General features: G+C 37.8%; 2 protein-coding genes across 2 annotated transcripts; both read right to left on the minus strand.

The window, feature by feature from the left end:
• Positions 1-1,089: 1,089 nt before the first annotated feature.
• Positions 1,090-5,020, minus strand: LOC118558367 (extracellular calcium-sensing receptor-like). The gene is made up of 7 exons (XM_036128891.1): positions 4,745-5,020; positions 4,367-4,656; positions 3,833-4,128; positions 2,682-2,887; positions 2,334-2,555; positions 2,109-2,232; positions 1,090-2,028 (listed from the first exon to the last, which is right to left on the minus strand). Exons 1-7 carry the CDS (start codon positions 5,003-5,005, stop codon positions 1,130-1,132), a joined length of 2,298 nt encoding a protein of 765 aa, XP_035984784.1. The 5' UTR covers positions 5,006-5,020; the 3' UTR covers positions 1,090-1,129.
• Positions 5,021-9,342: 4,322 nt separating this feature from the next.
• LOC118558361 (extracellular calcium-sensing receptor-like) lies at positions 9,343-15,927 on the minus strand. The gene is made up of 8 exons (XM_036128877.1): positions 15,623-15,927; positions 14,818-15,112; positions 14,448-14,737; positions 13,948-14,243; positions 13,027-13,232; positions 12,710-12,931; positions 12,481-12,604; positions 9,343-10,272 (listed from the first exon to the last, which is right to left on the minus strand). Exons 1-8 carry the CDS (start codon positions 15,925-15,927, stop codon positions 9,374-9,376), a joined length of 2,637 nt encoding a protein of 878 aa, XP_035984770.1. The 3' UTR covers positions 9,343-9,373.
• Positions 15,928-17,079: the final 1,152 nt, after the last annotated feature.

Below are 17,079 nucleotides of genomic sequence, written 5' to 3' on the forward strand. Positions count from 1 at the left end.
AGACCGCCATGTTGAGCCTGGTTCTGCCAGAGGTTTCTTCCCAAAGGGGAGTTTTTCCTCTCCACAGTCGCTTCATGCTTGCTCATCATGGACAGTTCAAGCAAACCTGTGTTTATCAAGTCGGACATCTAGCTCAAACAGATCATCATATGGACTGAACAAACTTTGTTTATCTCCACTCCACCACCAGTTTCAGATCCGGGGGGAAATATACCTATTCTCATACGCCTGCTTATGCATATTGAAGTATAATTCAGCGTGAATTTTTCCTGCCGAGGTCTGAGCGCCAAACTCTTAAAATATTGTATCAATAAAATTCTTCTAATTGCCTTTTCTTTCTGTGTGAGTTTTTCAGATTGAAATAACTATATAATAGCTGTTTAACATTTACATTGTTATGAAGCATATTATACTAAGAATAACTGACAACAGTTAATTCTGAAAAGTTTTTACACAAAATACAATAAAAAAATTCATCCAATGGGCCTGCAGAACTTGATTATTGTACTTCAGCAATACATTTGTATGTCTGCTTTAATTATTATTATATTTTCTTCAGCAACAAACTATCTTTTATTGTAGTCAATCTCTTCCCTCCAGGTATTATCTGCGTACGTGTACATGTTGCTTCGATATAACTGACTGTTTCCTTTACTTACTTTTCCCAATTTTAGGGTAATTAATCATTAAATTATCCATGGCCGAAAAAAGTTTCTTTTGTAAATATTGTTACAGCTTAACAAAAATATAAACAAAACACTTTTGGTTTTGCTTCCATTTTTAATGAGATGAACTCAAAGATCTAAAACTTTTTCCACATACACAATATCACCATTTCCCTCAAATATTGGTCTTAATCTGTGACAGTGAGCCCTTCTCCTTTCCTGACATAGCAAATCCATCCCACCTCACAGGTGTGCCATATAAAGATGCTGATTAGGCACCATGATTCAGAAAAACCTATATTGCACATATTGCACAGGTGTGCCTTAGACTGACAATACATAAGGAGGAAACAACAGAATTATACATACTCTGTGCCCCAAAACATATTTCTGTTATAAATTGAGAATTCAGATATTTCTGGAATAAATGTCCCTAGGTTAAAGGCAATATGGTTGTTTATGTTTTAGTTTTTGTTCATTAAATATTTCTTGGTGTTCTTCTCTGGCTGAAACAAAAGGATGAAACACTTTGGAGCAAATATACACAGTATCAGTCCAAAACTAGAGGCCAGAATGGCAAATATCTCCACAGCCACAGTAAATTTTCCTGGAGAGCTGACATATGCTGGGATGAAGGTGATCCAGACAGCACAGAATATCAACATACTAAATGTTATCATCTTAGCTTCATTAAAATTATCAGGTAGTTTCCGAGCTAAAACAGCTAATACAAAGCAAAGTACAGCAAGCAAGCCAATGTAGCCGAGCACAGACCAGAAGCCAACAGCAGAGCCTAATGCACATTCTAGGATGATCTTCTCCTTGTATGTGGTTATATTTTCCATTGGGAAGGGAGGACTCAAAACTAACCACACAGTGCATATAATGACTTGAATAAATGTAAATGTCAATACAGTCATTCTTTGTTGTGGAGGCCCAAACCATTTCATGGCATTACTACCTGGAAGTGTAGCTTTAAAGGCCATTAAAACCACTATAGTTTTCCCAAGAACACAGGAGATGCATAGAACAAAGGTGATGCCAAATGATGTGTGTCGCAGCATGCAGGACCACTCAGAAGGTGCTCCAATGAAAGATAATGAACATAAGAAACAAAGGATTAGAGAGAATAGTAACAGGAAACTCAGCTCAGAGTTGTTGGCTCTGACAATTGGAGTTGTCTTGTGATAGAAGAAAACCACTGCTACTATGATACCCAGACAGGCCCCACTAACAGACAATGCTGCCAGGATGATTGACAGAATTTCCTCAAAGGAGAGAAACTCCACAGGTTTGGGAAGACAAGCATCTTTCTTTGGATTTGGCCAAAACCTTTTGCCACATGGGAAGCAATCAGGAGAATCTACAATAAATAACATGAAACAAATGATTACTAATACACATTTTTTAAGGATATGGTTATATTTACACATTTGATTTTACCCGTCATATTACTGATCTCCCCTTCAGGACACGGTATGCAATCATAGCAGCAGCTGGGCTTTCCTTTTTGCAGCACTTTACGAGTTCCAGGGAGACAACTCTCGGAGCACACTGACACTGGTACCTGTTAGAAGCAAAAATATTTTTGTATTCTTATGAAAGGAGCTTTGACAAAACAGTTTGCAAAGTTCTTATCTGTTCAATTATTGTCTTTAGGGTTATTACTTGTGTGCCACCTTCCATCCAGGTTAAGTTTCTGTTGATATGAAACTCCTGGCCCGTGGGAAGTGATGCATCATAGTACCCCACTGTTACCAGTTCAATAATTCCACCATAACCTCTCTGCCAGTTGACCAGCTCATAGAAAGCTACAGGATCCCCATTAGCATCAAATGACACGTGGTAGCCATTCTTGGAAAAGTTTACGTCCTTTAATTCTTTAAAAACCTTTAAAGTACAAACAGATATGAAGAGAGAAACTAATTCAGTGTTTTAAAATAATGTTCAAATTAAGTCACCAGTGTCAAAAGGCTTGTGGAAAATTAAGTGTTTTTAATATTTAAATTTACTGACCTGTCTGGGCTCCAGTTTAACCTGTTTGTCACATTGAATGGTTCCGTTTATTTCTTGACACACTGCATTATGAATGGCATGCGCCACCGCATACACAGCCTTGTACATCATATTACTAACTCTTAACTGAGATGTTTCAGTGTATGGGCTTTTGAGCTTTTTAATATCTTCAGTCCCATCACAGTCTCTCTTATTTAGATTAGCAGCTGAAAACAAAGACATAAAAGGACATATTAACTTTCATTTGTTTCCCTTTACAAAAGCATTTCACTAATTACATAAACTGATTTTAAACATTTGTTGTGGATACATTTAGCAGTTGTCAAATCACGTAGCCGCTCATTTTACTTTTTGTCCCTAGGACAAGCCAAGGACAGCAAATAAAACCAAAAGAATAATAGAAACCTAAAAATACCCTTCATAATAAAAAGTAGTTGTTTCTTAAAAATACAATTTTGATTGCAGTGACTGCATATTGTTGTAGTAAATTGTTTTATGGATTTCTTAGGGCAACAGCATTATTTTAAAATAGTTTTAAGAACTGAAAATGTACACAAAATCTCTAAGTATATTTTATGGACAGATCTTATTTTAAAGTAGAAATTATTGGAAGGTGGGGCTGCACAGTTGTGCAGTGGGTAGCGCTGTTTCGTTGAAGCAAGAAGGTCCTGGGTTCAAATCCAACCCTGCGTCTTTCTGCATGGAGTTTGCATGTTCTCCCTGTGCATGTGTGGGTTCTCTCCGGGCACTCCGGCTTCCTCCCACAGTCCAAAGACATGAATGTTAGGTTAATTGGTCTCTCTAAATTGTCCTTAGGTGTGAGTGTGTGCGTGAATGGTTGTTTGTCTCTGTGTTTCCCTGCGACAGACTGGCGACCTGTCCAGGGTGTACCCCGCCTCTCGCCCGGTGAACGCTGGAGAAAGGCACCAGCAACCCCACCGAGCCCATGAGGAATTAAGCGGGTCAGAAAATGGATGGACTGATATTGGAAGATTACCATATTTTACCCCAATGAGATGCCACAGAAGAATCAAATCAAAATAAAACATAAAAATATAAAAAAATAAATTTATGTAAATACGTGACTGAGTTATTTTTTCAATTGCTTTAAATAATGTAAAAAACAACTTTGTATTGATGACACATCTCACCTGCTGTGAGGCTGCAATTGAATGCATCCTCCCAGAACTCAGTCAGCACTGAAGAAGCAGCCACTTTAGAGGGAGAGAGATCCAGAAGGAAATCTCTCAATCCTGGAATGACGGATTGCTGAATGGCTACTCCGATTGCCCCTGCACAGAAGCTGAACCTCATCAGGTTTGGATCAGTTGCCCAGGCCTCGCTTGCTATCCACTGACGAGGTGGAGGAGGGTCCAAAGCCAGCTCCTCTAAAAGGACTCTCATATCACCAACAGCTGTAAATGCCACAACAACCTTTGCTGTTGATCTGAAGAGACATCAGAATGTATGGTTTATTTATTTATTTTTTTTGTTTTGCATTTAAACATAAGCAACTCATTTTGAAGACGAAAGCATGAACAATGACACTGAACACCTGTGCTTTGCATTCACAGTTTCCAGCCTGTGTGAAAGATACCTAAATAATACATATACATTAAAAGCACATTCTCCAATGTTACCTTAAAGTTTTAGATTTCCAAGGAAAAAATAACAATGTTACAAACCTACGGATAACTTCAGCGATTCTTTGGATCTTTCTTCTTGGATCAGTTCTAAAGAAAGATTCAGTGTACTCCACACAGACCCCTTCCCTCAGGGCTGCTTCAAGAAAAGACGCTATGCCATTATTTCCATAATCTGAGTCTGAGTGGACAGCACCTATCCAAGTCCAGCCAAAGTGTTTCACCAGCTTGGCCAGTGCATCAGCTTGGTAATGGTCACTGGGAATTGTTCTGAAAAAAGTTGGGAACTGCTGCTTATTTGACAAACAAGCACAAGTGGCAAAGCTGCTAACCTATACAGATAAAACAGAAAAACAAATCCAACTGAAGATCAGCACAGATGTTTTAAAATGTCAGCGTACAATAAATTTACTCTCTCACCAATGGAATGTTGAAAGGTCCTATAATACGTGATATGCTGATGGAGGGAGAGGATCCTGAGTCTTCAATAGCAGCCATCACTACACCAGACTGCGAACAATTCATGCTTTTGTAGAACAAAGGGTCCTCTCCATTTGATAGTTGAAATGCAACATGTGCTGAAACAGGCACTGAAACGCACGTATCAAAGATTCGATATCCAAGTGTGATGCCGGGCAGCAGCTTTGTGCTGTTGTTTATCTCCTCGATGGCAAAGATCATTGTACGAGAAAAACGCAGACCCCGGGCATTAAAGCTGAACAGAATTAATCAGGTAATTGTGTACATGAAACTGGAATAAAGGACTATTATGGAAAAAGAACATTTGAACAATCAAACATAAAACAAGAAACAAGTCTGCCTTTGGACAATGAGTAAGTATAAGGAATTCATCCGCACAAAAAACAGTTTCTTGTCTAGCCAGTCTAAGAAGTTCAAAGCAAAAAATGCTTTTATAGATTCAAGTAAATGCTTCTACTTGAACTCCATCTTAACTTATTAATTTTTTTTCAAAAGATCCTAAACAAGGCAGTAAGGATCATTTCTGACTACAAGACCAAGGACTCAGTATTTTGTGAAACAAAAGTCCCCAAAATCACAGCAAAGTTTGCAGAAAACACAGATTACACATGCAACTAACCTTCCTGTGCATCTTGTCAACTCAGGCTTGGTGGTGTAATTATAAATCACCGCATAATGTTGATAATGAACGGAGGAAACACCTCCAATAACAAAGTCCCCATGTGTTGAGAATGCTGGTAAACGAGAGTTACCCTGCAGAGTACATTTCACAGAAGTCTCAGTAGTGACACCAGAAGTCTTTAAAGGTTCTGCAGATTCAAACTGTATTTTCAAGCCATGTACAAGGCTGGGCAAACCAAAAAGTGATGTTAGTTCAAACAAACTCAGTGCCAATGTCAAGCCAATAAAAACAGCCCTGATCCCCATTTGGCAAACGTCTCTTTGGATGTAACTGTCCTATTACTGATTTATAGATCTCCTCCTCTTAAACATCATGTTTAAAACATGTTGTGCACCCCCCTCCCCCTGTTATTGTCTATGAAATGTAGATGGATATACTTTCTATTAGATATTTAGTTCTCACCTCAAGTATTGCATTAGTATTAAACTCTTACATTTTTTAAACAAAACCTGGTGTCCTTTTTTCTTCTCTGGGTGGGTAGTTGTTTCTATACTGACAAAGACAAAACAAACTGGCTTGTTCACATTTTTTCTTCAGCTTTCTTTGTTAATGCATAGGTCTTAAGTGGGCAAATACAAAATAACACTGAGAAACCTATTATTTGTGTCATACACCAAAAAATAGCAGCATTGTGATTCAATCTGGAGGATGAAAGAAATTGTGCAGAAGGTTGTCTGCAAACCATGTTCCCCTTTTTTCCTGCTACTACCTAAAAGGCCACCTTATGAAAGACAATTGCGAGGATTGTCTAAGCCCAACTAAAAAGAAAATTCTGTATGTTTTCAAACTAAAAAGGATAGTTCTATGAAGTCATTATGGAGAAAATTCAATTTCCTTCACGGGACAAACTGCTTATATTACTAGTGGCACATGGCAGAATGTTAATTGAATAGAAAAGTTGTAGAGAAAGTCAGATATACCACATTAACCTCCTTAATGTAATAAATGAGATGCAGCTAGTTTCTCTGGTGAGTGCAGTTAAGGAAGGAGATGAATTAAGGCTGGAGTTTCCAAATTCAATCAGTCTCTGTCCATTCCTTGGTGATGACCATTGTGAAGCTTCCCAGAGAGGAGATTATGCCCAGTGGCAGAAGTGCTTTGCTGATATATCTTCAACCTTGTCAGGAGGCACAGCTCACATTCAACATCATGCTGAGATTTTCTAGGTCATTACAGTAGGTTCAGTGCTCTAGAGACTTCTGGAATACAAAAGAAAAACAGTTTTAAAGGAACTGAAATATATGTGAGATGGGATTAATAGAAGCTTTGTAGCCCCATGACTCTTTTTGCAAAGAATGGTGGATCTATATGGTTTTGACCTTTGCATTATAGCAAAGCAAATGAGGTCAAATGTTTTAATACATACCTCATACTTGCCATCGAAAAGCTCCTGAACAGGTTTGAAACTGCCTGTTTGAACAAGGTCAAATTATGTTTTTACAGACTCTCTTGTTTCCAAAGTTTGAATAACAAATGTCCTCATTCTCTCTGTAAGAATTGTATCATTTTGGGACTCTTACGGTGCATTGCCTCTTCCCCCAGCCGCCTTACAATGCCCCATTAACTTGGAGCTATATCTGTACACATCATATGCTGCTGATAAAAAATCAGTAACGATGACTTGGTGAAACATATGTTTATGCTTTGTAAATAAAACAAATTTAATTAATTGGTGCTGTAGTTTTTAGATTGGTGTAAACATTCAATACAGTCAATGATGTTTTCATATCCAAATTGTCTACATTTAATTGTTCACCTTGCACATTGGCTCATTACATCATATTCATCAAACCTTCTACACTGTGTTAAAGAGATTTTAGGTCTAGTTTAGAAAAGTTTATAACAGACATATCAGGAAGATCAGTATTATGAATTCCATTGTTTAGCCTTTACATGAATGATTTTCCAGAACAATGTATTGGTGCAAATCTATAAATATATGCAGATGAGACTGTTGTAAACATACGTATGTCGTATTTCAGCTGACATTGTACATGCTCATTCCTTGTTAGTTTCCACTTACTGGCTGTCCATGCGCACTCGTAGTGTTTATGTATCCTGTTAGCTTAGCAGTTAGCGTCGGTATTAGCTTTTCATTGTAGCCCCGCTTGTCATAATTTGCGGGTGGTGATGACCAAAGTTGCAGCAAATTCGACACAGAGCCATCAAAAGTTAGTTCTCAGTTCATTATTAATGTTCAGCTCAGACCATTACTGTTTTCAAAGATGCAACAACAGAAACTCCAGCCCTTCACTGGAGTAAACCTCCTGGAGCTGGTCTGGGTCATCACAAATTGTGCTTATTTAATTCCCAGTCTGCAGTCAAAACAACAGATTAAATACTATTTTCATGTTGTATGTTTTAATGTTTTACATGCTTTACTGTTTCAGATGAAACACTTTCATATCATTGAATTAGTGGTGGAAGGAAAACCATCAAGAGTCATTTGATTGTCATGTGACACTTTAGGTGTACTAGTACATAGAGGTATGAGATAACAATAGTGCTTTTTAATTCACCAGCACTTTAGGTGTACTAGTACATAGAGGTATGAGATAATAATAGTGCTTTTTAATTCAATTCGTAATTTTTATGATTAGAAACTTTCAAATTTGTCTCTTAAAATGGTATGGGATTATTTAGGAAAGTTATCATTTAAGTCATTTTAGGAACAATAAATTAGGGAAAGTGTTTGCTCATGGGCAATCAGAATTAAACTTCCTTGCACAAGTTTTCACACCACTGGCATTTTTCATGTTTTGTTGTCTTACAACCCAGAATTAAAATGGATTGTTTTAGAGTTTACACTATTATAGCTACAAAAAACGGCTACATGTTTGATAATGTATTTTTTTACATTGTGGTCAGTGTAGAGCTACCGCTGTCGATTTCAATCTCTCTGGACTTTGACAGGGCCATTCCAACACATTTGAATATTTCCTCTTAAACCACTTGATTTTTGCTTTAGCAGTGTGCTTTGGGTCATTGTCATGCTGGAAGGCAAGTCCAAAATTTCGGGTTGGTTTTTGAGTACCATATGCTTTCCATTTAAACATGTATTTGATTGTGCTCCAGAGAAGCATAGAAGATTTGGATATTTTTTTTAAGACCCCACCCTGACTTGTACTTCTCAACAACTTTGTCCCTTACTTGTTAAAAGAGATTCTCATTCTTAAGACTTCTCAGAAAACCATGTACACCTGAAAATTTGAACAATCACACCTTAGGTCCCTCTACTTTGCTCTCTGCTGCATACAATGTATCAAATTAGGTAAAAAAAATCACGAAAGGTGAACACTTTAGTGAGGCGCTGTACCCAAATGTGTCACCATCCAAGAAATGTAAACATTTGTATTGACATATCAGTTGAAATCTTAGAAAAATGACATAACATAGCTGTACAGCAAAACCCAGAGACTAATCAAGACCATTCACTTGGTTTCTGCTTTTACTCAAATGTAAAATGCATTTTTCATGAGTAAACAAACCATAGCTTAGGGTTTTCTGAGTAAGTTGTATGTTTAGGCTAAATATATGATCAAAACGTGTGTATGTTGCACTACAATGATGTATACACAAGTCTTGGTTTTACACCCTGGCAAAAAAATTTATTTGAAAGGAAATGTCACTCCTCAAATAATTTAGACAAATTACTTAAGGTAGCATAAATAATTGCAATATGTTTAGATTTTACAACCAATGCATGAGGAGGAAACAAGATAATTATACTTGCTCTGTGTTCCCTGTTCCCAAGGAGTGATTTCTCTTATAAATTGAGATTACAGAAATTCCTGGAATAAATGTCACTAGGTTAAATGCAATGTGGTAGGTTTAGTGTCATTTTTATTGTGTATATTATATTTTTTCTTCTGAAAGTGTATTATGTTTTACTTTTTGTTCATTAAATAGTTCTTGGTGTTCTTATCTGGCAGAAACAAAAGGATGAAACATTTTGGAGCAAATATACACAGTATCAGTCCAAAACTGGAGGCCAGAATGGCAAATATCTCCACAGCCACAGTATATTTCCCAGGAGAGCTGACATATGCTGGGATGAAGGTGATCCAGACTGCGCAAAATATCAACATACTGAAAGTTATCATCTTAGCTTCATTGAAATGATCAGGTAGTTTCCGAGCTAGAACAGCTAGCACAAAGCAAAAAACAGCCAACAGGCCGATGTAGCCGAGCACAGCCCAGAAGCCAACAGCAGAGCCTAATGCACATTCCAGGATGATCTTCTCCTTGTATGTGGTTAGATTTTCCATTGGGAATGGAGGACTCACAACCAACCAAACAGTACATATTAAAACTTGTAAAAATGTGAGAAAAACTACAGTCATTCTTTGCTGTGGAGGACCAAACCATTTCATGACATTGTTACCTGGAAATGTAGCTTTAAAGGCCATTAAAACAACTATAGTTTTCCCAAGAACACAGGAGATGCAGAGAACAAAGGTGATGCCAAACGCTGTGTGCCGCAGCATGCAGGACAACTTAGAGGGTGCTCCGATGAAAGTTAATGAACATAAGAAACACAGAGTCAGAGAAAAGAGCAGCAGGAAACTCAGCTCGGAGTTGTTGGCTCTGACAATTGGAGTTGTTCTGTGACGAAAGAACACCAATGCTGCAATGATGGTCAGGCAAGCCCCACTAACAGAGAATGCAGCCAAGATGATTGACAGGATTTCGTCATAGGCAAGAAACTCCATAGGTTTGGGGAAACACGCATCCTTTTTTGCATTTGGCCAGTACTCTCTGGGACACGGGAAACAGTCAGGCGAATCTAAAATAAACAATACAAGCAGAATTCTTAGCACATTTTTAAGGATGGGTGTATATATATATATATATATATATATATATATTAGGGCTGGGCAAGTTAACGCGTTAATTTCGCGTTAATTCATTAGACTATTAACGGCGATATTTATTTTATCGCGCATTAACGCATGTTGCTCACATGCTTTCAGTCAGTGTCAGTCAGCAGGCGCGCTGACTGCAGCGCGCTGTCACGGCAGCACTCTCCCGCTCACCCTCCCCTCTCGTACATGGCTCAGCGGCGCCAGCCAATCAGCACGCAGGCTCAGCCTGGCCCGCCCACTCAGCTCTCACACAAACTTAACAAAGAAACAGCTGAGAGAGACCGCAGCAGCGAAAAAACATGAACAGAGGAAGTAGCACCGTTTGGCTTTATTTTAATACCGTAAATGAAATCAAGCTGTATGTTTTGTAAAAAGCCGGTTCATTTCAGTGGAAACACAACAAATTTATCTAAGCACGTGAAAAAACATGAAAACGTCGAGCCCCAGAAACGGAGAGAGGAGACGAAACTTCTCTCATTGCCCCGACAGACCCACAGACAGACGTCTCTGACTGAGGCGTTTCAGTCCTCCAGGGAACATCCAGGTAGATCAGTGGATGGATGGATGGATGGATGGATGGATGTTACTGGAGCCCACACATAACATGTAATTAAGACCTTGAAAGAACCCAGTACATATATTAAAAAGTGTTATTTAAGATAAGATAACATTAGCTAATCCTTTTTTTATCCCACGACGGGGAAATTTATAGGATTAAAGCAACAGGCAGGTGGACACAACACAGACAAAATTACATAAGGATTGAAATATATAAGAGGTGGATTAGCGAAAAAACACTGAACATAACATTATTATTATTATTATTATTATTTAATTGTAATAATAAAATAAAAACCACAAAACCCAAAAGGTCAACAGTTTCATGATACATCAAGCTTAGGGACTGGCTAATATACAGCAGGTCAAAAAAGGCCATATTTTGGCTGCAGTGCTTGCTGTTCTCTTATGAAGAAAAGATCAAGTAGTGCACTAAATTCAATAGATGGGTTGAAAATATCCAGTATAAAATAAGTGCTACAAATGTTACAACACTTTTGTTCATATGGCAGCAGAACATTAAAATAAAAGTGCTCTTTACACTACTTTTGAATTCATTCTTGGAGTTTGTAAATACAATGCGATTAATCGCGATTAATCGCGATTAATCAGGGCGATTAATCGCGGTTAAATATTTTAATCGTTGCCCAGCCCTAATATATATATTAGGGCTGGGCAACGATTAAAATATTTAATCGCGATTAATCATAATAATAATAATAATAATAATAATAATGTTATGTTCAGTGTTTTTTCCGCTAATCCACCTCTTATATATTTCAATCCTTATGTAATTTTGTCTGTGTTGTGTGCACCTGCCTGTTGCTTTAATCCTATAAATTTCCCCGTCGTGGGATAAAAAAAGGATTAGCTAATGTCATCTTATCTTAAATAACTCTTTTTAATATATGTACTGGGTTCTTTCAAGGTCTTAATTACATGTTATGTGTGGGCTCCAGTAACATCCATCCATCCATCCATCCATCCATCCACTGATCTACCTGATGTTCCCTGGAGGACTGAAACGCCCCAGTCAGTGACGTCTGTGGGTCTGTCGGGGCAGTGAGAGAAGTTTCGTCTCCTCTCTCCGTTTCTGGGGCTCGACGTTTTCATGTTTTTTTCACGTGCTTAGATAAATTTGTTGTGTTTCCACTGAAATGAACCGTCTTTTTACAAAACATACAGCTTAATTTAATTTACGGTATTAAAATAAAGCCAAACGGTGCTACTTCCCCTGTTCATGTTTTTTCGCTGCTGCGGTCTCTCTCAGCTGTTTGTGTGTTAAGTTTGTGTGAGAGCTGAGTGGGCGGGCCAGCCTGAGCCTGCGTGCTGATTGGCTGGCGCCGCTGAGCCATGTACGAGAGGGGAGGGGGAGCGGGAGAGTGCTGCGCTGCAGTCAGCGCGCCTGCTGACTGACACTGACTGAAAGCATATGAGCAACATGCGTTAAGGCGCGATAAAATAAATATCGCCGTTAATAGTCTAATGAATTAACGCGAAATTAACGCGTTAACTTGCCCGTTAACTTTATATATATATATAAAAATATGTATACATGACTTTGACTGTACCTGTGGTATTACTGATCTCTCCTTCAGGACACGGTATACAGTCATAGCAGCAGATGGGCTTTCCTTTCTGCAACACTTTGCGAGTTCCTGCAGGACATCTCTCAGAGCACACTGAAGCAGGTACCTGTCATAGACACAGTAAAAAAAATATTGTTTAAAATTTTTTGCAGCTTTGACAAAAAAATTAATCCCTTTTCTTCATCTAAAATACTGTAATTAGGCTTATTACTTCTTTTCTCCCCTCCACCCAGGTTAAGTTCTTGTTGATATAAAACTCCTTGCCGTTGGGCAGTGATGCATCATAGTAACCCACAGTTACCAATTTAATAACTCCTTTATCACTCTTCTGCCAGTTGACCAACTCATAAAAAGCCACGGGATCCCCATTTGTATCAAATGACACACGATAACCATTCTTTGAGAAGTTTACTTTCTTTAACTCAATAAACACCTTCAAAGAAGAAAAAAAAAACATTGAAAATCAGCAACAGTTTCTAAAGGCTCGTAAAAACTTTAGGGATTTTTTTTCTAAATCGATGGACTGACCTGTTTGGGCTCCAATCTGATGTGTTTGTCACATTGAATGGTTGCATTTTTTTCATGACACACTGCATTGTGACTGGCATGCGCTATGGCATAAACAGCCTGGTAGATCATGTTGGTAATTCTTAACTGAGATGTTTCAGTGTATGGGCTTTTAAGGGTTTTAATGTCTTCAGTTCCGTCACACTCTCTCTTGTTTAGATAGGTAGCTAAGGAAAAATGAATCAGAGATAATTCAGTCCAACTAAATAATCAAACAGTAGCTCATGTCACAACACTTGTTGCCGCTTATGTTATTTTCAATAAAAAAAAAAAAAAGAAAACTGAGAAAATGAAATTATATACATTTATTAGTACATGCAGCACTATTGCTTTGGCTCTGTATTTTGCCGTCAGAGCTTTACAATTTTATAACAAAACATCATGTCCGATGAAAAAGTATAAAAAAAACCCACAATGGTTAAAATAAGGGTTGCAAAATCTACACAATATGTTGTCTTCTGCAGAAAGATTTTTGTGGCAATGCTTAATTTAAAGAACAATTAAAAAGGTATTGACTATGTATATGTCACCATTGAAAAAAAAATACTGGTATAAATATGAAAAGGGCAAAATGTTTATTTAACAGCCAGTCACAAAAATTACGAAACGTCACACAGCTTATATTATTATATTAGGGTTGATAAAACAAAAGCATGGATCTTGTGTCTTTTGAAAAAGAAACTAATACATGTAAACAGCAATTTGCTTTGGTGAGATGCTACAAAAGAATATAGTCGATTTGGACTAACAAATATCAGAAGGTGTTTTATACAAGAGTCAGAAATACTAAAGATAAACAAATTCACTAGTAGTTTACTCTCATATCCTTCTGTAAATAAAGAAATGTTACCTTAAAGAAAAAAAATTCTTAAACTTTCTCACTTTTTGTCAGGCTGCAGTTGAATGCATCCTCCCAGAACTCAGTGAGCAGTGGGGAAGCAGCCACTTCAGCTGGAGTGAGATCTAGTAGGAAGTCTCGCAGACCTGGAATGACAGCTTGTGGAATGGCTAATCCAATGGCCCCAGCGCAGAAACTGAAGCTCATCAAGAGCGGGTCTGTTACCCAAGATTCACTCCCAATCCACTGACGAGGTGGAGGAGGGTCCCGGGCCAGCTCCTCTAACAGGACCTTTAAATCACTAATAGCTGTAAATGCCACCACAACCATTGCTGTTGATCTGGGGAGACAATTAAATCTGTTGGCTTCGTCTCGTAACACATAAGCAACTAATTCAAAAGGGAAGCATAAAGAAAATGGCACTAATCATATCTGAGAATATCTAAAACAAAAAAGTGATTAAGAAAATGCTGCTTGTTCAGTAATTGAAAAATCTTCAACATTAACTTGAAAAAAAATAAACTGAATGTAAAACTGCACACACCTACGAATGACATCTGCGACTTTTTGGATCTTGCTCAGTCTGTCGGTTCTAAAGAATGATTCAATGTACTCCATACAGATCCCTTCTCTCATTGCTGCTTGAACAAAAGACGCTATGCCATTATTTCCATAGTCTGAGTCTGAGTGGACAGCACCTATCCAAGTCCATCCAAAGTGCTTCACAAGCTTAGCCAGTGCGTCAGCTTGGAACTGATCACTGGGAATTGTTCTGAAAAAAGTTGGGAATTGCTGTTTGTCTGAAAGGCAGGCACAAGTGGAAAAGTGGCTCACCTGAAACAAAAACAAAACAGAGAGAAATATTAGCAGAGGAAGCATAAATATACACATTATGATATGTTCAGAGTATTTACCTGGGGTATGTTGAAGGGCCCCATGATGCGTGACATACTGATGGTACGAGTGGATCCAGAGTCTCCAACCACAGCCATCGCCACTCCAGTGTGTGAACAGTTACTGTCTTTGTAAAACACAGGGTCCTGACCGTTTGACAGCTGAAATGCGGTATCTACAGCTACAGCCACTGAGCCACATGAATCATAGAGTCGATATCCAAGTTTGATGCCAGGGAGGAGCTTTGTGCTGTTATTTATCTCCTCAATGGCAAATATCATTGCGCGAAGGAAGCGCAGACCCCGGCCATAAAAGCTAAACAAAATCAATTAAGTGAATCGTCACATTTATGAAAAAAACATTAAAATCTCCATAAAATCAAAAGACATTAGGTCTAGCAAAGAAAGATCAAATACATATCAAAATGAAACCTGATGTTGAAGGAATTATTATATCACATATTGTAATACACTTGTATACTATGCAAAGACATTTAAATAACTGAATATGTTATTCAGTTAAATATATTGTATAAAACAGTAAACCTGTACATTGAATTGTACAATTTACATTTAGGATGAAGATGAATTAAATACCCTTGTCATTTAATTAGAAGTCAAACATTACATTTGTTAAAATTAATAAATGTACAGGGCAACAATCCCAGCAAGCTAATGTATCTTTCTGTTTATGAATACATTTATAAATAAATGTATTCATAAACATTTATTTATAAAATAAACATATCTTATTACCGTCCCCCAGCATTACAGCAAACACAAAACACACTTGTAACATTGCATTCAACTTATCCTTCCTTCTAACCTTCCAGTGCATCTTGGAGGCTCAGGCGTTGCAGTGTAATTATAAATCACTGTGTAAGGTTGGTAGTGAATGGAGGAAATACCTCCTATAATAAAGTCTCCATCATTTGAAAATGCAGGTAAACGAGGTGTACCCAGCAAAGTGCATTTGATAGATGAACTTTCAGTGCTGGCTCCAGCAACACTAATAGCAGCTTCAGGCTTGGTCCTCTCTTTCAGACCATTTACAAACCGAGCCAAGAGAACTATTCTAATCAGCCCCAATAAAGTGACTGAGAATCTTGGACCAGTAAAGATCATTTCCATCCCTCATGCTTCTGTAGCAGGATGTAATTGTTGTGTTGCAGGCTTAACAACATTTATATAATGTTGGGTGTTCATTGGAGAGACGGTGGATTCACCTCTGAGATTAAACCTCTTAATGACATAGACACCAGTGCTCATATTCACAAAGAATCCTAAAACTAACTCTTAGTGATACGGTAAATGTTATTCACAAAGCATCTTAAGCCTTAAGAGAGCTCCTAAAGGGAAAAAATGTTAGAAGTAGCGAGGAGGACTTTTGGCCTTAGGTAGGGACATCTTAAGCAGAGAAAATGGTAGAAACATAGAGAGCTGTTTGGCTGATCCACCACCTAAACAGTGGTGGAGCACATCAAGCATACAAGTACAAACATGTACATAAGATAAACTTTCTCATCCCCATCGAGGGAAATTAATTACTTTCAACTGCCTGACGGGTTAAAGGCACGGCTCAAGTAACATAATTTTATTGAAGATAGATAAATAGTAGGACAAATATTGAATAATCATGAATAAAAAGTGGGGAAATTTACAGAGAATATGCATAAAAGAGGTAAAAAGTTATTTGTTGTACATGTTGAAGTCAGTAGACTAACTGGTCATCTAGAAGTTCACTTTTGTGATGTCATCTCCTCACTTTTGATTGCTGCATAGAGTGCTTCTTACTTTCCTGGATGGTACGTATCAGTACCCAATACGTACATAGAAAAAGATACATTGATCTGCTACAATACGGTTCAAAGTTTGTGTATTTGCATCATGATCCAGGAACCATACCTCCTCACTAAGATGAAAACTTCTGTCATCTCCTTACTCAGAGTTGTTCTCAGCATTTATCTAAATCACCACTAAGCAAGGACTACTAAGTAGAATTTTTTTTGGCTAACACAAGAGCTCTCTGAGGAATCTGAGAATCTTTGTGAATACAGGCACAGGTCTATTTTCACTTCCTTCATCCCCCAAGTGCATGTACCAGGAGTCTCACTTTCAAATTAAATACGTGTTTGCTTGCTGACAGATTGTAAACGCAAGATCTGAGAACTTTTTCAAACCTTTTTACAAAATTTACAGATTTTGTACATTTTGCCAAAAAATCTGTATTGTCACATTTTGTCAAGTTTGCATATGTAGGATGTGTTTGAATGCCAATCAAAT

Source organism: Fundulus heteroclitus, unplaced genomic scaffold (assembly GCF_011125445.2).
Source record: "Fundulus heteroclitus isolate FHET01 unplaced genomic scaffold, MU-UCD_Fhet_4.1 scaffold_124, whole genome shotgun sequence".
Classification (NCBI taxonomy): Eukaryota; Metazoa; Chordata; class Actinopteri; order Cyprinodontiformes; family Fundulidae; genus Fundulus; species Fundulus heteroclitus.

Bases quoted from the DNA above. Each gene is read 5' to 3' on its own strand.
- LOC118558361 (XM_036128877.1), bottom strand. From the start codon at position 15,927: ATGGAAATGATCTTTACTGGTCCAAGATTCTCAGTCACTTTATTGGGG. The intron at 14,738-14,817 runs GTAAATACTCTG...TTTTTGTTTCAG, and splicing joins GGCCCTTCAACATACCCCAG to GTGAGCCACTTTTCCACTTG. The intron at 13,233-13,947 runs GTGAGAAAGTTT...ATTTTTCCTTAG, and splicing joins CAACTGCAGCCTGACAAAAA to CTACCTATCTAAACAAGAGA.
- LOC118558367 (XM_036128891.1), bottom strand. From the start codon at position 5,005: ATGATCTTTGCCATCGAGGAGATAAACAACAGCACAAAGCTGCTGCCC. The intron at 4,657-4,744 runs GTGAGAGAGTAA...TTATCTGTATAG, and splicing joins GACCTTTCAACATTCCATTG to GTTAGCAGCTTTGCCACTTG. The intron at 2,029-2,108 runs GTAAAATCAAAT...TATTTATTGTAG, and splicing joins GGAGATCAGTAATATGACGG to ATTCTCCTGATTGCTTCCCA.